The sequence below is a fragment of the Dermacentor variabilis genome, chromosome 5, assembly GCF_050947875.1.
Source record: "Dermacentor variabilis isolate Ectoservices chromosome 5, ASM5094787v1, whole genome shotgun sequence".
Taxonomy (NCBI): Eukaryota; Metazoa; Arthropoda; class Arachnida; order Ixodida; family Ixodidae; genus Dermacentor; species Dermacentor variabilis.
The window spans coordinates 47,679,630-47,703,668 of record NC_134572.1 but is presented as its reverse complement, the minus strand read 5'-3'; the positions used below and the strand labels follow the sequence as shown (position 1 = coordinate 47,703,668).

Genomic DNA, 24,039 nt, shown 5'->3' with positions numbered 1-24,039 from the left:
TCAGTAATTGCGGAGGATCGCCAATGTTCCTTTCGGGCACTAAGATTTCTCGAGACATGCCACCCTTGTCTTCGCCTGGCAAGGCAGCATGCTGATCACCCGCTTCTTCAGTAATTAGATAATGTACACGGTGCACACGTGCACGCGGCAATACAGCAATGCAGCAGCAATGTCCCAGAGAATAAGTTTCGGTGAGCAGAGGGAAAGCAAATCCCCATGGCTGCTATCAGTTCCAGAGGTTTCGACCAAAGTCTCGGGAACCTCTCGTAACTGTGACCTTACCGATAACATCTGCGAAGCGAAAACCAATATTTGAGCGATTGCCACTTCGATATAAACAAAGTGGCGCATAACAAGTTTTCCAAACTATGGAAAAAAGTGTACCAAGGACAGCAAATTCTGGGCAAATAAAGATAAGAAATCAACGTCACGCCTACTTCCATCCCTGGCAAGGTTTAGCTTGTAGAAACTTTAGCTCATGGAAGGAGAGGAAAACAATTAACTTCCTGCGGTGGTCTCGGTTGGGTATGCACCTTAGGCAGTGAGAAATGCCCTAGCCGCAACAAGCGCGGAGCTTTCTTGTAGGTATTTACGTGTCGCAATATGCCAGTATTATAGACAGGAGGGAATGGTTTATTAATATGTCTGCGATAACAAAGGCTCGCAATGAGCAGCGATCTAAAGCTCAAGCAGTCATCTTGATTACCACGTGATACTGCGATCGGCCAAAAAAAGATGACAAACTAAAGTAAGTCTTTTTCGATACATGCATAACCAGTAACATCGTTTTCATCTTAGTCTGTAACAGCGGAGAAATTCCTATATTCAGGAACTCCGGTTATATTAGATACATCTAACATTTATGCTTTTTCTTCACCATTAAGTGTACCTCACATGTGAGGGGGGAGTCATATATATATATATATATATATATATATATATATATATATATATATATATATATATATATATATATATATATATATATATATATATAATTTAATTACCAGTAATTTATTCTCAGAATTCATTGTTTTGTTTTCACAGATATATGTGAATCTTTTGGTAACACGTTTTGCAATGTACCATGCAAAGTGTCACCTGGCGCACGCGACATGTTTTTCTGCGAATGCCCCAAGAACACGACGTACTTCGACGCTGCAGAAAGAGGTTGCCTGCGTAAGTTGTTTCTAATCTTCTTGCACCTATTCATCTGCGTACTTTGGTTAAATCAATACAGTATGTGTTGTCATTCACAGACACCTTAGCCTTCCATGTGTATTTTGCGCAGACTAAAATGCGTGCTCCCTCAAAAGTGCATCTCAGAATTCTAATTCTGTTTTAGACTGTCCAGGTTATTAGCAGTTAAAAAAGGTAAAGTGCCCCAGACATGCTGGCCGACGCTTCTATATCTGGACCAAGCTTTGTAAAAGGGGGCCTTGTCGTCCTTGGCATGCTGATTTTAACGGGTTATTAGAGTGACGTTACGTAGTCTGGTCCTCGGTGGCAGCTACAACAGTGACCAATATAGCGTTGTAGGCACGAGAGCGACATCACGTCACGTGTGGTTTGACATAACGTTATTTTAACACTTTCTTTTATGCTGAGGCAGTTTTATATTAACTTTGAATCCCCGTATCTTTCTCTCTCTCGCTCCAGCCAAGACATCTTGCAAGACCACAGAGTGTGTTGTCGGCCATTGTACACAAATAGATCCCAGAACCGTCACCTGCTCCTGCGACCACGTCTCGAATCTTACCAAAAAATGCGAAGGTAAGACACCGCCAACATATCACGCCGCTACAGATACATGCCTAAAACCTATTCATGTAGCGGAATCCTTATCTGACGGTATGCTTTAGCTTTAGACGAATGACAAATCGGCCCTACCATTACTGTATCTCGTTTACTGGCGCCAAAATGCAATATAGTTCACCTCTCAAAGCAAAACCCTCGAAGCAGTTTTCGTCTTGCTTGAAAAAGTGTTTCCTCTGTAAGCAGTGCACCCTGTAATATTACTAGCAAACGTGCAAATAAAAAGTACATTTGTGGTACCAAATGTTTATATACATATGTATTAGTGTAGCAGAAAGGGTGCCAAGGGAACGAAAGAAAGTCAGGTGGTGTGATGACGTTAGGAAATTGGTAAGCCTAAGACGGAGCCAGGTCTGGCTAGAAAGGAGTAATTGCAGACCACTGGGAGACTTCGTTCTGCAGTGGATGTAAACTAGTATGGTAATGATGAGGCTCCTGATTATGACGACGAAAAAGCTATCGCGCTAATCATGATGGCAAACATAATATCAGCGAAAACAGAGGGCTTTGTGAGAGCAAGCTTCGTGGAAGTGCCTATTTAGTTCGAAATAACGAAGCTATTCAACAAAATTATTCTTCGTGAAATCGGGACCAGGTAAATCGCGATAACGAATGAAATAATAGCGACGGCTCTCAAACGGCTGTTTCGGTCTGTTTGACCTCGAGAGCAAAATTTTAATTTCTCACGCGGTGTATAAATTCAATTCTACATTTTCGTTGTTCCCATAACGTGTGCGTTGCCCTTTTTTCAGTGGAACCGACCTTTCGCGCCGATTGTGAAAGGAAAGGAGGTCGCGCCAAAGTGCCCGAAAATTGGGGACAGGGACCCATATGCGACTGCGGCGACTGGTCGGCTATGGACGAAATAAGGGGGAAATGCGTTCGTGAGTAGATGAACTCTTGCGTATAGATTTTTTTTGTCGCTGTGCTGAAAGTCTAATTAAAGGTTTACTCTAGCAATATTAGGAACGAAACAATCTGGAAATTCACCTAACTACGGCAGATGGTACGCCCATACCCAAGGTTGAAAAGATCAGACTATTGGGCTTTATCATTGAAAGTAGCGGCTACAACAGAGAGACCACACGCAAATTAGACAATATAACATCTCAAATCATGCGGCTACTTACACGAATAACCAACAAGCATATTGGAATGAAAGAAGGCACTCTGCTTAGGCTAGTCGAAGCGTTCGTAATAAGCAGAATAGGATAGGCGGCATCGAACCTACGATGGTACTCGTCAGAAAAATACAAATTAGACTACTTAATCAGAAAAATCTACAAGCAACCAATCGGACTTTCCATCATCAACAGCAACGATAGGCAATTGCAGCTAGGTCTCCACAATACACTGGATGAGCCAATCGAGGCACAACGCATAGCACAATACGAACGCCTCTCCAAAACTAAAACAGGTAGGCAAATATTGGATCACCTAGATATAGGGCATCATACCCAACATTACGTCAAACTAGATATGCCCAGACACATCAGAGACATGACAACCGTCCCTCCAATACCCAAGAATATGCATCCCACCCACCATCAGGGTAGGCGGGAAAGCGGAGCATGCGATATACAGAATTCGGTAACGGCAAGGACACCACATTTGTAGACGCAGCTAAATACTGACAGAAGCGCGCCTACACAGCAGTGGTGATAAATTATGAGTGAAGAGCGCTACAGTCAACACGCTACACGTAGAAACCACAGAAGAAATAGCTGTCGCGTTAGCCATAGCACAAATACACGCTGACATAATCATCAGTGATTCCCAGACGGCGATACGAAACTTCGCCAGCAGTCGAATCTTCCCAGAGGCACTACGACTCCTAAAATTAGCTAATAAAAGTATCGATCTTTTCTGGACACCCACTCACACTCACCCGACGGTAGCAATGAGGTGGCGCACCGCATAGCTCGAGAGCTTACGGACCGAGCCTCGGTTAGCCCCGCCTCACCAACTACCGAGGAGTGGGAGTGGGAAGATCGAATGACCATTTTTCACGAAATTACACAACACCATAAACTGCAGAGGCGCACATTCCCGCCACCGCACCGAAAATTAAGCAAAAAGCAGTCTGTCGTATGGCGGCAGTTACAAACTAGATCCTATCCGAGTCCAGCTTTCATGCACCAAATACACTCAGCCTTATACACGACTGGCAAGTGCAGACACTCCGACTCTAGAGCCATCCTACCAAGCGCCAACAACCCTTGGCCGAAACCTAGGCGAAGTCCAGGCCCACCCCACCAAATCGCAGGGCACTCAATAAAGTTATTTTTTATGAATGAACGAAAAACTCCCGACATAACCCCTCTGGGTGTTGATCATTTGGTAATTGATGTATGTGCAAGAAACGATTGCGCTGGCTGCTATGCTAGCAGACAACTCTTTTGGCTATGAAGTCGGAGCTAGCTAAAGACGGCGAATTTTTGCACCTTTGGCATTGTGGCAAGCATTACCGAAGGTTGTAGCGCCACTTTTGGTCCCTTTTGCAATCCGTAACTCTTTTGGTGTTACCGGCAGTACGGTTACAAACTGTTCGCTTTGTCTGCCTTGTAATCCATTCGTTAGTGAATTTTGTCGTAAGTCTCTCAAGTGAGCCGAGCGCTGCTTCAGCAGCCGCCAAACATTAGACGCAGATTCAGAACAACATTCACTTGGGCTAGATGGTGCATACTTGAACTAGGAAAGAACAATGCCAACTAAGACGATCACGAGCGGGAGAACGACACAGGACAAGCGCCAATATCATCTATCTTTATTCACTGAAAATTCAGCAGATATAAGGAAAATCACAGACATACGCACAAGGACTGCAATGCATCATCTGCCTAACCGTTCAAGATATGACATTTCACTTTTAAAGATGGTCACGGAAGTATCACTAACACTTTTTTCCCCTCTCTTCTTTATATGGAATGCCTCCAAAACCTCACGTGCCTTCATAAACCTTTGTCCGTAAAGTTGCGAGACTGATTTATTTTCTTCTATAGAAATGATTTCCAAAAAAAAAATGTTGGTGCGTATGTGTAGCGCTACTTTTCGGGCTAACCTGAGCAATTTATGTTAATTGCTGTAGCAGTCGCTAGATGGCGCTCCATGTAAAAAAAAAATACGTTGTCATTAGCCGTCTGCGCATGCTACTGTGAGTAAATGTCGAAAGATGGACGTCCACCTCTAACAGCGTGTAAACATAAAATTCTGTGTGAAGCTTGCCAAGACAGCCACACAGTCGTATGAGCTCCTTCGTGACGCTTACGGCAGCTAGACGTTATCGCAGCCGCGAGTTTTCGAGTGGCACAGGAGGTTCGTTTTGGGGAGAAAGTCGGTGGAAGACGACACAAGGCAGGAGCGCCCTGCAACCTCACGGAACGAAAACAACGTGGCTTGTATCAGGGAGATCGTACAGCAAGACCGCACCATTACAGTCCGCATGCTATCAGATGCTCTCGACATTAGTAAGACAACATGCCACCAAATTTTGCGTGAGAACTTGGGGAAACGAAAGCTGAATGCCGGACTTGTGCCGCACTCTCTCACACAGGAACAGAAGGACACGCGGGCATCAGTGAGCGCTGATTTGCTCTCCGAGGCAGAGAAGGATGCTGCATTCGTCGACAGCATCATTGCTGAAGACGAAACATGGTGTTTTCAATACGATCCTCAAACAAAGAGGCAGAGCGCCGAATGGCGGTCCGCAATCTCTCCGGCGTCGAGAAAGGTGGGGCGACAAACGACCAAAACAAAGACGATGCTGATAGTTTTTTTTTTTCGATGCCAAAGGTGGCATACACAACGAGTTCGTGCCACAAGGGCAGACGGTGAATAAGGAGTTTTACATCTGCGTGCTCCAACACACGTGTCATGCACTGCGACGCCGTTATTACCCTGACTTATGGGCATCTGGACAATGGAGCATTCTCCACGACAACGCGAGGCCGCACACTGCTCTCAGCGTAACAAAATTTCTCGCCAGACACAGCATTACTGCACTTCCCCATCCGCCATACTCGCCTGACCTCTCCCCATGCGATTTTTTGCCACTTTCCTCGTGTGAAGAGAGCAATAAAAGGTCGCTGGATGGGGAGCGTGGAGGCCATTCAAGACGCCAAGACAAAGGAGCTGACAGCTCTGCCAATAAAAAGCGTTTTCCAACTGTTTCCAAGACCTCAAGAAGCGTTGGAAGCTGTGTACGGACTTCAAGGGAGGATATTTCGAAGGGGTGCTGCACAAATGATTTCCATGTTAAACGCATTTTTTTATGAACTCAGTCTCGGAGCCTTACGGACAAAGGTTTATCTCTGCTTCTGCCAAGAATCTTTATCTCTCGGAACCGTGGTTCACACTCCTTGCAGTACAGGCATTGTTTTCGCGGCGAATGTTCTGCCGGCATTTTTGCCGTGGCGAATGTTCTGAATAAAGGTAGAGGAAGCTGGCGCTTCCGCTCGTGATCGTCTTAGTTAAAGCTGTTTCAAAGTTCGATTAGACGCAGATGCCATTGTTTTCTTTGACATGTGCACACCACGCGAGGATTTCACGTGTGCCAGAACTCAAAGGAGTACAGTAAACATAATATAATATGGCACTTAAATAAGAATACTACATCTGTTCCTAAATTATGCTCTTATATATAGTCAATTAAACACAATCATTTTTTTTATCTCTCTTGTTCGAAGGCCCAAACGAAGTCCGGAGATTATTTCCAGTGGCGGTGCCACATGTGCGCTTCGGTTCCATCGCTTATACATCATAACCACAAACAGTTGTGCGAGAGCATAATTGCTCATATGTTGCTTGTGAGCATCCAGTGGTATGCTGTGCAAAGAAAAAAAACATAATAGGCGCCGGTCATTGCTCGCTTTTTCTTTTTTCGTAATACGAGTACATGTAACGATTATAGTAATCGAGTGCAATTCATGTGCTTATTGCAGCCACTACTTGCTTGTACCCCGGAATCAGCTGCTTGCATCTCTGCAATAAAGACTTACTCGGCAAAGACTCCCGTTGCTGCCAAGGCTGGGACCAAAAAGACTGCTCAAGTAAGTGGCTTTCTTCTTTAACTTAGGGGGCTATTAAAGGGAAAAAAATTAAACGCCATGCCACAGCAATACACTGAAGAAGAAACCAATTCATTCATTCATTCATTCATTCATTCATTCATACTTTCTGTAGCCACTTAGCAGCGTGATCGTAGGAGCGGGTACATTATAGCCCTAATAAGCAAGGGCACAGAAACAATGCCACAGAGGATTGATATGCAGAAAACAAGATGGGTCAAAGTACACATAAAGAAAAACATTCTAGGATACTCAATAATTCTTGTACGGGTAATGAACGGATGCGTCCAGGTATTTGATACCACAGTTCTATGGTCAACGAAAAACGTTTGATGTTAAAAGCCAGTCCAACAATCAGACAGATATGCCCATGAATATTTATGGTTGGTGATAGTTTAGCAAGTCTTAAGTAGATGTTCGGCAAGGCTGATATTCTAGTTGAAAACACGATAACACATGTATTAATAAAACTGAATTACTGGAATTTGAAGCGGTTAAATAGAAAAAGAATTAAATGTGCTTTGTGTGTACGCCGTGTTCCGATGCCGAACACAGCACTTTCTCACGGTGGGTTGTGCATTTTTTTATTAGGTACACGCTTGAATCTTGCTCGAAATCAGCAAATTCCGTTCTCTTCGTTCGATGCTTGCATGACAAAAATAATAGAATATATAGAAACACCAATAAAACTTTGTATACTGCTTATGGGAGGGTCGAAACGTAACATTTTGGCCACGCATTTGTTTAAGCCTACACAAATCCCACATATTTACGAGTTTGGCCTCCCATGTTGAATCAACAAATCATTTCATGCAAAATAAATGGGGAGTCTCCGAAACAGTGGGATCGCTTTCACTACATTATCCGGTGTTCTTACGCATCGCTCCACCTTATACATCAGACCAGTTCACAGAAAAACATTTGTATACGAATGTTCTGGTATACGAATACGAACATTCGTATACGAATGTTCTTACGCGAATTGGTCGTGTAAATGCAGATCGGGAGCAGCATACAATTATACGGGCTCTCGCATGATGTGATTACGGAGTTGTTTGTCTGTTGGCGGCGGAAATCTTAAGCCTAGCGAGGAGACCATGAAACTGTTAGCTACCACAGCAGTGCAACTCTGGTGTTGTGCTGCTGAGCACAAGGTCGCGGGATCAAATCCCTGCCGAGGCGGCCGCGTTTCGATAATCGCGAAATGCAAAAATACCTGTGTCTCGTACAGTAGACGCACGTTAAAGATCCCCAGGTGGTCAAAATTAATCCGGAGTTCCCCACTACGGCATGCCTCATAATCAAATTGTTGTTTTGGCACGTAAAACCCCACAATTAAATTCACAGCAATCCAACCTTCCATTTTCTTTCTTTCTCTTTTCAGAGCTGCCACTAGAAGGCACGTACTGTTCTCCTGGTAGCATTTGGAACGAGGATGAAGGATGCATTGGTACGACTAAATTTATTTTGTCTAATTTTGCATTCCAACTTTGATCATTTTTCAAACGAATGACACCGAAAACACGGAGGTGTGTAATTAAAGTACTTTGAAGTACTTCATCAAATGCGTATGTTGTGATTAGTTGTGTTTTTTTAGACGAATTGGGGCAGCTTTGAATGTACTTCTTTTGTTGTTCACTAAAAATAAAGATACAGTTCCTTTGTTCCGAACACGCAGATTTCTGGTAACGTTCAGTGGCACAAGCAACATTAGGCGGCCAGTGTTGAGCCATCGGCTTCAATGTAAACACAGTCCATGCCCAGGATACCTTCATAATTGTTCTCTTGACCTTATGGCACAAGAAGGCCTCTAATTTATATATCTTAGGAATCATCACCTTAGGCGGAACACAACTCGGTGTCCTCGCTGATAGTAGAAAGGTCTTGTGATTTCCTTGAGGTAATTTCTGAGGAAGGTTGTGAGCCCTGCGCAGTATCGAAGGGCCGCGAATTCATCACTGCAACACGGGGAACGCCAGTCTACAGTCTTGTAGTGAAAAAAAGAACGAGAAAAACTGAAGACACACTCAGAAATGTACTATTGGCAAGGCTTCCCTGCTCAAACGCTTAGTCCAAAGTAAGTCATTTTTTTTTTTTTTACTGTGTGCAACGCACTGGGAAAGAGAAGTGCTCTGTTTTTGTTTTCTTTTTCGAAAAACATGGCTCCCAGTGAAATTAGGTTTAATAATTCATACCAGAAGAAGCATTCTCGCCATTTGTACATTGTCAACGAGAGCACGATGGGCATTCTGAGGAATATGACGCCACCATGGCAGCATCAAAGTCCGGTGTATAATACCTAAGAAAAGTGTCACTATAACCAGCGTTAGCTGTGATATTGACATATATAGGTATACAGAACGCGAACCTCCCGATATTTATAAAGCTTTCTTCCTAAAGTGTCAACATGACGCACATGGGCCGCCTCAGGAACGTGCCCGGCGTCAACTGTGACTTCATTCCATGTCGAAGTCGGCCCCTTTCGACATACGATTCGTTCATTTATTCCAAAACCATTTTCTTGCAACATGTGCCTGCAAATTCGACCCATGAAGGCTGTGTACAGAAGCTCAGTGGCGTGTGTTTGGTGGGTGTAGAACCATGCCAGAAGACGCCTGCCGTGCAACATTCTTCAAGTTCACGGACCGCCACAGTTCTCATGACGGCACTTCCATAGACCGCCCTGAAATCAAAAGTGAGTTTGCTATGGTCTAAGAAATTGCCACGAAATGTTCGAAGCACAGAGAAGTCACTGAAATTGTGCGGTGCCGCGGACTTCTCCGCCGACGGTCTTCCAGGAAGACTACGGTTGCTGTGAAGGAGACCTCTACGTACACAGTTTTTTCTACCCTTCCAGTGCGTCGCGCATCTGAAGTTCAGGGCACGTCAGAGACATAATTCAGAAACCTGACTGCTCCGAGAATCATGAAAACGATCATCAAGGAGTCGAAATGCATGGGCTTCCCCTACCCTGATTACACCCCAACTGCCGATGAGCACCCAGTGGCAGACAGACAAGTCATGTTCGTACTGCATAACGGTCATTATTGCACGTTTCTTGTGTGCGTTCAAACAACCAGCAAACTATCCTTGGTCTGAAGCACAGTGTGTACTCGGTACATTGAATGCAGTGATGACATCCATTATGAAGATGAATGCTTTACAAAAGCTGCCATCGTTTAGTGCACAGAGCTCGAAAGCAGCTTTGTCGGTTTTGAGCACAGGTGACGATCCGCTTTCTTTAAACAACTGTCAGCGTGTTCTTGATTTAGCGTCTCTGTTGTTCGAAGCATGAGGTCTCGGGTTTCATTTTTTGCCGCGGCAGCCGTATTTCGATAGAAATGAAAATCAAGCACTCCTGGGTAATCAGATTGCAGCGCACGTTCTCCCGCTACGACGTCTGTCTTAGCGTACAGTGTAGGTTTTGGACGTTGAACTGCATAAATATATCGAATAAGTTAATCGCGCCTGAGTTGTTCCCACCCTGATTATGAAGGTTTTATTTAGTTTTCCTTTATCTTTTATCTAACGTTTATCTATATTTTCTTTTCCCCAGTATAGGGTAGCAAACCGAATGTTGCCATCTGGTTAACCTCCTCGCTGCGCCACCTTCATTCCTCCCTTTAGTTGTTAACATTTGGTTTTCTAGATTTGCCAAAGCAATGAACTGTATTGTATTGTATTGTAAGTAAAAAATAAATAAAAACACAAAGGATCACTGTTAGCAAAGCGAGTACGTCATTTGAAGTGGTGCGATCAGAGCAATTATGTTGTCCTCAATTTTTCCCTCCCTGGGTGCACATACCAAACCGGACATATTCGTCTGTTTTAAGAAGGGCCCTGGTAATAACTTGAACGCATTTTTTGCTGTTTCGTTGGTTTTATTTGCGGGCACAAGAAAGAACATCACAAACTCTGGAAAAGAGCTCGTGGGATCAAATCCCGGACACGGCAGCCACATTTCGATGGGGGCAACAAGGAAGAACACCCGTGTAGTCAGATTTAAGTGCATGGTTAAGAACCCCATGTGGTTAAAATTCATCCGGAGTCCCCCACCACGGCGTGACTCATAATCGGATCGTGTTTTTGGCAAGTACAAGCCTATATTCCGAAAAAGCTCTCGAAAACAGTGCTTGTGGGAAGGAATCCAATTATTTATTTTTTTTACTATAGAAAATGCACTAGGACGCAAAATGCTGACGACTTCATAATCGCATCTTGTACAAAATTCATATTACTACCACGATTCGTTTTCTCCCAATCAGATGCGTGTACGGCACACGAAGCAAGACTCCTCTGTCCACACGGGTGCAGGGAAACCGAAGATCCTCTGAAACCTTACGAGTGCAACTGCAAAGAGGGAAGCGCTTTATCCGACGATGGAGTCACGTGCACAGGTATAAGGCGACTAGATGCTGCCGACTTGAGTCGTCTTGCCAAAGTGTGGCCATCGATGTACCACAAAAATTATTATGGCTCTGCCTTCGGTCGAACCCTGCCTCGCTCGAATTATCAAAGAATGTCGCGGTTCCCTAATAAGCTTATTTTGTATACTTTCAATATAGTTCCACAGACTAAGGGTGCTGGAAGACTTATGACTGAACCGCGAAAATAGTCAACTGTACTGTCGCCCTTTGCTTAAGGGGGATGCAAATACATGGTCGGCGACATGCTCTGCTTTTCATTGTCTATCAAAAACATAAGTATATGATTTGAAGTTGGTTCTCAAATCTCTTTGAGCAGTCGACGCACGGAGACCATGAGGTACATTCCAGTAGTGCCTTGTCACAATATGGCGCTGTTATTTGGGGCATGATGTTAAATTGTCCGGTCCGCATAAGTAGATGCTGTAGTAAGTCTCCAGTGCTTGGCCGCTTTTCAGCTGTAAATTCATCGTTTCTCTACACAAGACAGTTTTAAGGTAAGTTCCAAAGAAACGCTACTCTCGAAGTATTTAACGTAGCTCTTGCCAACGCTGTTACACGTGTCCCTTCCTGCACTCTTTTGGATCTACACATTCGCATTCCCTCAAGGAGCCCTCCGAAAAAGTTTGCAAGTCTGAAGGCATCCGCACTCGTCGTCTTATATCTTGAAATCAAGTACCACTACCGCTTATTTTTTCCTCTCTTGAGACAGCCTTTGATTTTAAAATCTTTTTCTCCGTTGCCAGCACATGCTTTCGCACCTCTACGTAGATTCAGCAGCTCCAATACGCGTGCCTCTTGAATTCGGACTTTTTTACGTGTTTGTTCTTTTATCCTTACGTGTTCTCTAGGGGCATTATCGTAAGAACTTTTCTTTTTCAGAAATATCCAAAGTGCGATCTTGCAGCGACGTTGAAAAGCAGTCATGCCGATCAGACCAGTTCTGCTCCGTGAAAGGCGGAGATGTCGTTTGCAAATGCGCGGAAAATGAACAGCTCGTCGACGGAGTCTGCTCAAGTAAGTGTTCAGTTCGGATGTTGTACCGAAACAGCAATCAAATATCAGTGAACATTCGTTTTGGAATACTGCTCCATATGGGCCTAGTCGAAAGCAGAGTGAATAGCAAGAAGTTTTCGCAATCGCAAGAATGAAACTGCTAACGATATTAGGGTTTGTGCAGCTTTGGCTTTCAAGGCTTGGATGCAAAGAATCTTGGCTTTACGGACAGGCCATAAGAAATGAAGAAAGCATTGTGTGGAACTCCCACAGCCTTTAATGTGTGTCAGCATCGAGAAACAAGGGCATGGAAGCTTCTGACATGAGCCTATAGAATACCAAGGGGTCACAAGAATTAAGATTGAAACAGTGGAATTATATGACATGTATGTTACATTTACAACAGCGCCATGTACAAGAGCGCATGTCAGCTTGTGCGTAAAACATTACCTCTTCGTTTGACAAGGAGTCACCAGTTCCACATTTGAGCGCCAAATTCTCTTTTTTATCATGTCGATACAAAGATTATGCGGATCTCACGATCTGCTGCAATCGGTTTGAGCGGATCTTTTGTTGGTGTTTGCGAGGAACGCTGTTTGTCTTTGCATACAATTTGCGAGTAGAGCACACGACGAAGTCGTACGCGCTTTCACCGGTAAGCGCCTCGCTCGAGGAAAATGTATGGCACTCCAACACCGCAAACAATGCTGACTCAAAGCAGCCTTAGTACCGAACACACTACTCTGCCAACCGAACTTCCCCTGTTCGAAATGTTCTTTAAAGTACTTCGAACGCAAAGGTCCGCTTCTGCTGCTGTCTGATCCCTGCGAATTGGCGCTGCTCCTGATCGCGTTTAATGAGACACGCCACTGTCGCACAGAGGGAAGACTAGTGGGTAGAGGGCCTTGTGGTTAGTTCGCGTAGTAGTGTCGTAGTGGGTAGGGGGGGGGGGGGGGGGCTTGTGTCGAGCGTCCGGCAGCAACCAGCGCTATGCTGACTTTTCAAAAAGGAAATAATCAGCCAAAAGCCAACGTTTCCACAGGGAGAGATGTCTTCAAGTCAGTACGAGGAAAATGTGCGGCCTGTATATAGCGTCGCTTGCTCGTACCATTTTCACAGAACCACGGGGCATGAGATAGTCACATGTGAGGACTGGCAAGTATAAGCCTGCCAGACATACGATATGTAAGCTCCTAATTTTTGTCGAGGCGTGCCTTTCCCTAAAGCAGTCGGACAAAGATCCCCACTTGAGTGCGGCATTACATGGCTCACTGTTTACTCACACAGACAAGTGCATCGCTAATGACTGACACGAGAGATTCATGGATTGCTCAGTGGCCCACGGTAAACAAGGCTGCTCCTGCCCATGGAAACACCGGATGACTGATGTATACGGAGAGTCGTGCACACTACGTGAGTACGCCAACTCGCAACCACCACGCCACCAGCCCGTTTGGCTAAAGAGAATATGCGTGGGAGCACGCACGTGCATGTGTCTGTATGCCTGTCGGTTTGCATGCGTGCATGTGTACGTGTATGCATGTGTGTGTGTGCGTGTGTGTTGCGAGCATTGGTGTGTGAGTTTGCGCGTGCGTGCATATGCGTGGCTGTTTCTTTTTTGCATCACATGATGTGCGTCAAAATGCAGTTGGGAAATATAGTAAAGTATTCTTCAATCTACAAAGCTTTGCAGTGACGAGAGCAGAGATACATTGTGTAATGACGCTATATAGAGGAACAAAAAAAGACGGAAGACGTGTACTTTTCACGGCCACCGTTGACCCTGGAGCAGTCTATGTTAGGGTTAGATGCCGTGGGAAGAAAAATGCCTACATGTAGGCTCACCCTCTTTACAAGAATGATCGACTTCGCCCTGCTTCTTCAAGCGGGGATCAAAATGTCCGCCGTATAGCGGAATTTTGTAATTGCCTTCTCATGTTGTACGATGCAATCAAAAAGGAAGGTGTACAATCAGTGCATTTTATCAGTGCTGACATATGGGGCCGAAACATAGAGACTGACAAAGAAGCTTGAGAACAACATCAGGACCGCGCAAAGAGCGATGGAACGAAGATTGCTAGGCATAACGTTAAAAGACAGAAAGAGAGCGGTTTGGATCAGAGAGCAAACGCGTATGGGCGATATTCTAATTGACATCAAGACTAAAAAAATGGAGCTGGACAGGTCATGTAATCTGGCGGTTAGATAACCGTTGGACCATTAGGGTTACAGAATGGGTATCAAGAGATGGAGAACGCAATCGAGGACGACAGAAGACAAGGTGGAGCAATGAAATTAGCAAATTCGTGTGCGCTAGCTTGAATCGGCCGGCGCAGGACAAGGGTAATTGGAGGTCGCAGGGAGAGGCCTTCGTCCTGCAGTGGACATAAGACATGATGATTATGGTGATGATGATGATGATGATGATGATGATGATGATGATGACGATGATGATGATGATTCACGATGCTTGTCAATCTATAAAGAATGCGTGTCATGTGCGAGCATAAAATTAGCGTATTGTTGATCTTCATGCGCTAGAGGGTAACACGAGGATTTTATCATGTTAATACAAGAATTATGCTCTAAATGATTCAAAAGAGCATATTTCTGCTTCCGGTCAATCGAGTCCACACAATAAATTTAACCCAAACGCCATTTCAGCATGATACTGCCACTGAAAAATTTCTGCAGGGCTGTAGTGTTTATTGCATTGCCTGAATTTTGGGCACAATGACCGCTTATACCTAACACTGATTACAATATTGCACTTTCGATTCTACGCGGAAACAGCTATATGCAGTTGTGCAAACTTCTACTACCCTTATTATGTTAGTAATGATAATTAATTGGTATCTCGAGAAGCTACTTTAAACTTTCATAAACTTCTAGTGTGTTAGGCAATTAATGTTGTGATTTTCTATTTTACATAAACTTGCAGATCTGGTAATTAACACCCCTGTCCTTGCATTGCACTTCACTTACCTTTTTATACACATTAAAGCGAGTGTATATATATGCTCCTTAGTGGAAGGGATCAATCTTTTTTTATATATCACGCAGTTAAGTGATTCTGGTCTTATTTTGCGTTTCAGGTCAGTATTATTACACCGTCTCCTTCAAGCTCAACGCCACCCTTGAATCTGAGAACTGCAGCGTGTACGCTCCTCGTGTAAAAGCTGCGGTCAGTACCACGGTCAATCTATTTCTCTCGCATGCTTATTCGTGAACTTAAAACGAACGGTTTTTGATTCCACGTCTCACGTCTCAGTAACGTTCAGTGCTAGAAACTTCAATTTTATTGGACAAGCCATACGAGAACTGTGGCGCACCTTCTTTATTAAACGTGAGACTTGGCAAGTTTCACCACAAGAAGGGTCAGCTACTCCAAAAACGTTACTCGGGAAAGCAAAACAAAAAACCTACAAAGCACTCTCAAAGGTAAGTCTATAACGAAATAACAAAACAAATAGGAAGCCCACAGATCATGGAAAAAATACAGGAGAAAAAGGTGATAAAACTAAAACAACAAAATAAATATAATCTTGGGTTTTACGGGACAAAACTATGATATCATTATGAGGCACACCGAAGTAGGGAATTCGGGATTAAGTTTCACCACCTGGGGTTCTTTAATGTGCACCCAGAGCACTGTACGCGGGTGTTTTTCTTTTTCTTTTTTTTTGAATTTTGCCTTTATTGAAGCAAGAACAACACAAGCGTGAACGCGTTATGGGAACATGTAGCATATATAATACATAAACTGCTGGCATTCAATAATTTATCAAGTCCCAGTCCACGTGAAAATTTTGCTGAAAATTGATGAATAATCTCTTGCTTGTTGGGGCACCAGGGTCGTCCAAGCACTTTATGCGGAAAGAAAGGGCGCCTATGATAAAGGCTTCGGACGACTGAAAAAAGTATCTCGCTGCCGGTCGCGTTGTGGGCTCAAGAGAACCATCCGTTGAGCTACAGTGCGGAAGGGGCACTGCTGTATACGGGCTACAGTGCGGGCAGTATGTGCTTGAAAACAAGCAGTCTTTATTATTTCCATGAAAGCGACAGCAGAGCGACACGTACCCGGAGATGAGCAATCAAGAAAGTAAAGAAGGGAAAAACTATTTTTTCTTTGACAGACGGCACTCTATGCGTTTATTTACAGCAGCAATTGTTCACAGATTTGGTGATAGATGCACTCTTAGCTCGTAATTGGGGTCATCGAAATAATATTAACTACCTTTTGGTTCATTTCTGTTTATATAACTCAAAGTATATAACTCGAATTTTAGAGCTGCTTCACGGGAAAACAACATGGTTATTTTCCCGTGAAGCAGCTCTAAAATGCTACGCCAGTAAAAACAAATTTGGCCAGGCCTCAAAGCGCTATATCTCCGCTTAGCATTGGAAAGCTCCAATCGCACGTTTCAATGAAAAATAGCCCTATGACGGTAGGTAGCCTGAAATTAGTAGTTCACTGCAATAGCCAGGCTTCCTATACTCCATGATCGTTTGAACGTTAAACCAAAAGAGCAAAATGCGTGACACCTCTTTTTGCCACGGCAAGCAGTCCTTTAGTGTTTCATGAGGAGCCCTCGCGTTTCCACACCCCGCAACATTCCCCAAACAAACAAACGAATACGGTAAATAGTGTTCGAAATTTACGAATGCTACGTTTGTAAAGATTAGTCTAGCGACGGTAATGCTGATGCAACCCCGTAAATAATCATCTGTCCACGTGTGATCACCTCCCCGCTGCATTCTTCGGCTCTCCGTGTATTGCCATGAACAATGATGATACAGAAAGTCACAGGCCTGCGCGGCAAACGCAGCAAAGTGAGAGCCTGACCTGGAAGAGCAGCTCCATAGGAACTCCATTTTCGGCAATACGCACTAGAGTGTCCTCGCGTCGATTTCACTAACTGTCCGCCCGCCGTCGACGGCGAGCTGCGGCTTGTGCTGCCCTCTGCACAGCGATCTGCTGAGCGTGACGTTACCTGGTTGCAGCCACGCGCCTAGCTTTACGATTCGCTTCTTCAGCAGCGGTTCGTACCTTGCGAGGAGGCGCCATAACATGTACCGGAGAGTAAGCACGAGTTTCGAGACTACGCGACGCCCATGTCATAGCCTTTGACTCGTGGCACGATGCGATGCAACTGCTACGTGTTGTGACACCTGGTGGCACACAACGCAACTGCATTGCAAAGTTTGCGCGTATAGACGCTACGGGGCGCACGTCTCACATCACGTAACAAGTGGCCCGATACTATGCTGCTGCTGATGATGATTCATTGGCATCCCCTTTGAAACGGGGCGGTAACAAATCGTCACCTAGCCTGCTGATTTAATCAGGTATGCTATACATCTTTTCATTCTAGCATTTCTGTACGCTTCTCCTTAACCTTCATTTATTTCCTCAAAACTTATATGCCTACATCGTGCTGCCAGCCTATGCAAGTACTACATGGTGTGCCACCTTGTACAATAAAATACAACTACAACGCAGAGTGTGCACGTATTGAGCTACGCGGCGCGCATCTCCCATCGCGTGATTCCTTCCCACGAAACACAGAACTTCTTAAAAACTTCTTGAAACGGCTACAAACGGCTATAGACATCTTGGTCTATGACAAGACTGAAAATAGAATTTCTTCTAAACATAACCTCCGCACTTGGAATATGCTAGTATATATTCTATCTGCGGCAAAACCCACTACTGGTGTCACTAGAGTGTGTTTTGGTAAACACAATCGTAATGTCTAACTCAAGAACTTTTCTAGATCTCTTTGTCTAAAAGTGCATAAAATGCCAAACGACGTGTTAAAAGTGCGGTTACCGTCGGCCGTCGGCGTTAGCGAATAAAAGACGCCACAGACAAATCGAACTCGTTGGAAGCAACATTAGTTAATTGATTTTAATATTAAATAATTTCACACCAGAACTTCAACAATCAAGGGCGTGTTATTGTTTTCCATACGGGGCGCGCACACGACGCCTGGAAACCATTCTATGCTCGCGCAGCTGACAGCAGCAGGAGCGAAACGCAGGTATTAAAAACAGCTGTTTTTAAATATAATCAAAGTCATAGTAGGCACTGGATTATGGTATTGCGTGAATATATTGATTGGTGGCCATTGATTAGAGTTTAAGTGTGTGTTTATAACGAATATACATTAGACAAATTACCTCGTCTCCTCTTACGTACTAATTGAATTCGAAGGACAGAAATCAAAATCAGCCCATAAAGGACTCTAAAGTAAGGATAGCTCAGTGTTAATACTCTGAAGTAGAGGTGTGAGAACTTTATCAAGCGCTTTGTCGCTTTTATTTTTTTTGTCGCCTCCCGTCTCAATATTTATGTGTTGATGGGAATAAACACTAAGGCAAGCATGGATTCTTTGATGTGGCATGTTGAAAAGACATCGGTGAGCAGCTGGAACAAGAATTCGTGAGAGACCATGAACAACGATTCTCAAAGAGAGTGTTAGGGTCTTTGAAATTCGCTGCGATTCCGTTCAATTGCGCCTTCACCAAGCAAAGTTACGTCACCCCCTCCCCTCTTCCCATTCATCTCTCACTCTTTCACACACCCCTCACCACATCATTTTATTTACTTTCCACCGGATTGGCCCAGTTTTTGTTAGACCATCTTCCGGATCGGTTCACTTGCCCTCGACGACCACCCGAATAAGCAGACGTAGAACAACTCGGGAAGGAAGGCAAAACATAAAGAAACAGAAACTTGGGTTTAGTAGAGGAATTGTACGTTTGATGGCCCATATCCGTTGCGGATCAGGTGAATCAGGTACCATTTGCTGTTTTATTTCGTACTTTCACAGAGACCAAAGCGGGTCACCGACATATCTTTACGGGTCGCACGTATAGCTATACCGAAACCCTAACTTCGTTAAATAAGATTCATACACACCACCCTCCTACGGTTTTTTCTCACGTTCCTTTGTTTCAATAGTCGATTCGTTGGAGGGTTGAATCGTAACAAGGAAGCTAACACCCAAGCGCTGTTGTTGATTGTTGGCATTCTTGTCAAACCAGCCTTCTAGCGTTTAAACTGGCGGCTCAAGATTCGCCTTACTGTGGTTACTACAAGCAAGTGCCCCAAGACGATTTGCTCAAATGATGAATTTGCGGCTTGTTTTTAGTCCACTTTGTGTAGTAATAAATGTTCGCGCAAGTAAACCAGAGCGATTCTAACGCATTTGACGTACTTTTGATAGTTCGAACCAGGACAGTTCGTTAACGTTTGGAACAAGAGTGAAAACTTTGCTCTCAGCATGCACTAAGACTATGCTTTGTCGTATACATCTATTGAACTTATGCGAATCCAGGAAGAACTTGGATGATGAGGGCATTTACGGATTTGACTTGCCATTTTATTTAGATATGGGGTAATTCTGTGACAGCGAGACATTCTTCCACACGTGCGAGCCCCATGAGGGGAATATCCCAAACTAAATCACATTTGTAGTCCGGTTACGTTAACAACCCTCTGGTTGCACCAGTCGCTAGAAACGCTGTGTTAGCTGAAAAATGTAAACCAATAAGTTTTGCCATAGTTGTGACGAAGTATGGTTTAGAATACGCACCTGGATCCACCACCTCTGTTGCTGGTGTATTTGACGCTTCTTTACAGACAGCCTTTTGGTTTTCCATGACACAACCCTTACAAAAATTTTTATAGAAAGTCCATAGACAGTCTATAGACATTTGTCTATGAAGTCTATAGACTGTCTATAGACATTTCTTTAGACTAGTCTATAGACAGTCTATAGACTTGTGGCCATACACTTTTTATAGACTAGTCTATAAAAAGTCTGAGTCTATAGACTGTCTATAGACATTCCTTTAGACTAGTCTATAGACAGTCTATAGACTTATGGCCATACACTTTTTGTAGACTAGTCTATAAAAAGTCTGAGTCTATACACCGTCTATAGACAGTCTATAGACTTATGGCCATACTTTTTATAGACTAGTCTATAAAAAGTCTGAGTGTATAGATTGTCTATAGACTGTCTATAGACTCATGGCCATACACTTTTTATAGACTAGTCTACAAGAAGTCTGAGTCTATAGACTGTCTATAGACGGTCTATAGACTTATGGCCATACACATTTTATAGACTAGTCTATAAAAAGTCTGAGTCTATAGACTGTCTATACACAGTCTATAGACAGTCTATAGACTTATGGCCATACTTTTTATAGACTAGTCTATAAAAAGTCTGAGTCTATAGATTGTCTATAGACTGTTTATAGACTTATGGCCATACACTTTTATAGACCAGTCTATAAGAAGTCTGAGTCTATAGACTGTCTATGGACAAGTGTATAGGCTTACAGTTCTACTTTTGTAGAATGAAGTCTATAGAATGTCTACAGATGATATTTGTCCGTAGACATTTTATACACTTCAGTCTACAAAAGTAGAACTATATATACAGCTCTACTTTTGTAGGCTGAAGTCTATGGAATGTCTATATACAAATGTATATAGATAGTCTATAGACATTCTATAGACTTCAGTCTACAAAAACAGAACTTTATAGTCCGATACACTTTTTTTCTATGACATTCTGCAGACATTTGTTAACAAATATGAATTTTTTTAATCTATAGGCACTCTATATACACAGACATCTTATAGACAAGTCTACAAAGAGTGTATAAGGCCATAACTCCATAGCGGCTATCTACAAGTTAGTTTACATTTTTGTTTACATGCGGTAGCAAAAAGTTTTGAATGTATTTATGCATGTGCACCTGTTCCTTTTCATCTGCACTTATGCATTACCGTTAGTAGATTAATAATGCTTCTGAACCAGCTGTACTTTCATATATGTTGCATAAACAGAAAGAATTTATATAGTGCTGAATCATGCAGCGCGAAAAATAAAACAAATGCACCAGCAATGCATTCACCGTTTTTATTGCTCGATAAAATAGATGAATTCCTTAAATTCATGTCGTATGCTATCATGGAAACAGATTAAATATTTACACTGCTCCTTGGCAGGCATGGTCGCCAGGCTGGCCTTGACCTTTGTGTCATTAGTCCCAAAGGTGCTGCAGGTGTATGCTGCAAATAAGTAGATGCAGCAATATGAGGCAAAAATAACAAGTGTATATTCTTTGTGTGTTCATTAAGCAGCTTAATATATTTGCTCAAACCATCTAAGTCAATACTTAATGCGGTTTAACTATGACTAATGGCTGCTTGTCAATACAAATCAGCACCTTTATACAATGTTTTATTGCATGGTATGGTGAACAATTAAACAGTCAGAACTGCTGCTCGTGCAAGCAACAGTATGTTCCCTTTTATGACAAGTTCATATATGATGCATTATTGTACTTATCTCAAATGGTCTCTATATTTATTGCTGAAACGTTACCCAGTTGGGCTTTCTGTACATTTTTTTTGGCTGGTAGTTAAGTATGCCCGTGCAGAGGGATATTTTCAGAAGACGTGACTGGTATATTCACAGTATCATGCCTAAGATTGTAATTTATTTTCCTTAATACACATTTAAATGTCTTTCTAATACTTTTAAATGAATGGGTGATTGGCCATAACTTCAACGGAAGGCAGATGGGCTGATTGTATCGATATGGTCACTTAATTTGTTACAGGTAATGAGGCCTCTTGGGCGTGCTAACAGGTTTCCAAGTTAGGTATACCACATGAGCACCCGAAATACCACACGAGCACTTTGTGTCATGGCACGACAGATATACACCTCCTAGGAAACAGAACTGATTTTAGTGTAGTTCGAATGAATTCTATTACAGTAAATTATTTAAGGTGCTTTGAAAGATGAAAATTTTTTCTAGGCTATCGAGGTTCAGGACGTTTAGCTAACGCAAAAAAAAACACATATTGAGTAAGAAATGCCTTGTCAGTAAGCTTGACTTTCTTTTATTTTTCAATAAATGGAACCAATCTCCTTCAATTTTTATCAGGTGAAACGTTTTAAAAATATATTTAACTCAGAGATTCTCTGGAAACTTTGTATGACGTATAACAAGACAGCATACCTATGTGGCCATTTTAAAATTTCCCGATCTTTTTCCAAGCCTTCCCTGGCTGTTTTCATGAAAATTTTCTGGCAATCTATGACGCCTGCAACTTAAGTTTAATAAAAAATATTGTGGTTTAATGCTTGCCAAGTACTGCCAGTCCATAATATTTAGATAAAACGAATAACACGTCAGTCACTTGACATGCAGTAGTAGATTCAACTGACTTGAATCCCTTGATTAATAAAGCTGACAAGGGCTTCGGCAAGGTCGTAATTGATGGCCACACGAGTACAGCACGGAAGACAGAGACACACGTAAAGCAAATGCAACAATGTGAGGAAAAACTATACAATCAGTTATACAATTAGTTATTTTTACGGTTCAATAGTAGTTTTCAATATAATTTGCTCTCATCACTTATGCCTCTAGTTAACTTTGTTTATCTCTGACTAAAGACTACATGGCAATATTAATCAGTACCATTATGATGTTTCGTTATACTACAGTATGATAAGCAGTTAGACAACCGTAATGGTCGCCGGTGCCAGCAACGGTACGTTTCGTTTTAAGACAGGTTCATGTGACACACAGTGTACTTATAAAAATAAAAGAAATGCGAGAATCCCAAACGATTCCTATAATAATACTCGTTGAAACAAAGATACCCGGCTGGACTGTGCACATTTTTCAGGTGGTAATGCAATATGCCCGTGCCGAACGAACATGCTCAGCATACTGATTGCAGTTTTGAACAATCACGTTAAGATTTGCAATTTATTTCCGCTTAGAACAGCCTGCAATGTCTCTTTTCTCATACTTCGAGATGAATACATTTGCCACACTTTCAGTAGAATGCACATGAATGGGGGCGTACTGATCAGGTCACTTATCAACTAAAACATGTTACGATCTCTTAGGTGTGTTGATAAGGGTAGAACAAATGCAATGCCCACAGAATTATTTGAATAATCTGTGCGTTATCTACTTAGAAAAGACCACCAAATTGATAATCTGGCTCTTTTTTCTTTTGTACAGCGCATATTGTATGCAGTCTGCCCAAGACGACGGCACTACATGCAACAGTAATGAAAACCGGAACACTTATTACGCACGACAATGGCTTCATACCATACAGGATTAGCACAATGCGAATCTGCGCCAGCAGCTGCCTTGTGATTAAGAGCACGTAAACTGCAGAACGACGAAGCATCGGAAGCCGCTTAACGCTTTTCATATAGCTCGAAAGATAACTTCTGCTGCTAAATTGTTTAAAAAAGAGACAAAAAACAAATCTTCCAACTACCGTCAAACGCAATGCCTTCAGTTTGAAACGTGTAAAGGTGTTCCCGGAGCGACTAATTTATTGTTCTCTAATTTTTTCGGCTAAGTTGCGAAGCTGCAAGTGACTGAGCTTATCGCAGGTTTCATGCTCCAAAAGCGTTTGTGGTTGCATATAAATAGATTGGGTGAATCTAGAGATTTCTACTAGATATTTCTTCAAGTCTCGAGTTTTGCTTGCTGTAACTTCCCAAAATTATTTAGATTGGTTGCCAGGAACCTTAAAAATACTGCTACATTTAAACTATGCGAAAACGGCAGCGCACACACTGCTGATACATGCCCCGCAAACACGGCCTTTCATCCGAGTACGCTAGCAGTTATTCAACTATGCCTGTCTGTTTGAAAATTCTTGATGCTAA

General features: G+C 42.9%; 2 protein-coding genes across 2 annotated transcripts in view; one reads left to right on the top strand and one right to left on the bottom strand.

The window, feature by feature from the left end:
- The window catches only part of LOC142582545 (uncharacterized), a 386,945-nt gene that overhangs the window by 321,830 nt on the left and 41,076 nt on the right, over positions 1-24,039 (bottom strand). The window lies entirely within an intron of this gene.
- LOC142582544 (glycoprotein antigen BM86-like) lies at positions 1,575-8,593 on the top strand. Its single transcript, XM_075692386.1, has 4 exons — positions 1,575-1,773; positions 2,568-2,699; positions 6,756-6,863; positions 8,266-8,593. Exons 2-4 carry the CDS (start codon positions 2,672-2,674, stop codon positions 8,373-8,375), a joined length of 246 nt encoding a protein of 81 aa, XP_075548501.1. The 5' UTR covers positions 1,575-1,773; positions 2,568-2,671; the 3' UTR covers positions 8,376-8,593.

Bases quoted from the DNA above. Each gene is read 5' to 3' on its own strand.
- LOC142582544 (XM_075692386.1), top strand. From the start codon at position 2,672: ATGGACGAAATAAGGGGGAAATGCGTTC. The intron at 2,700-6,755 runs GTGAGTAGATGA...TGCTTATTGCAG, and splicing joins AATAAGGGGGAAATGCGTTC to CCACTACTTGCTTGTACCCC. The intron at 6,864-8,265 runs GTAAGTGGCTTT...TTCTCTTTTCAG, and splicing joins GGACCAAAAAGACTGCTCAA to AGCTGCCACTAGAAGGCACG.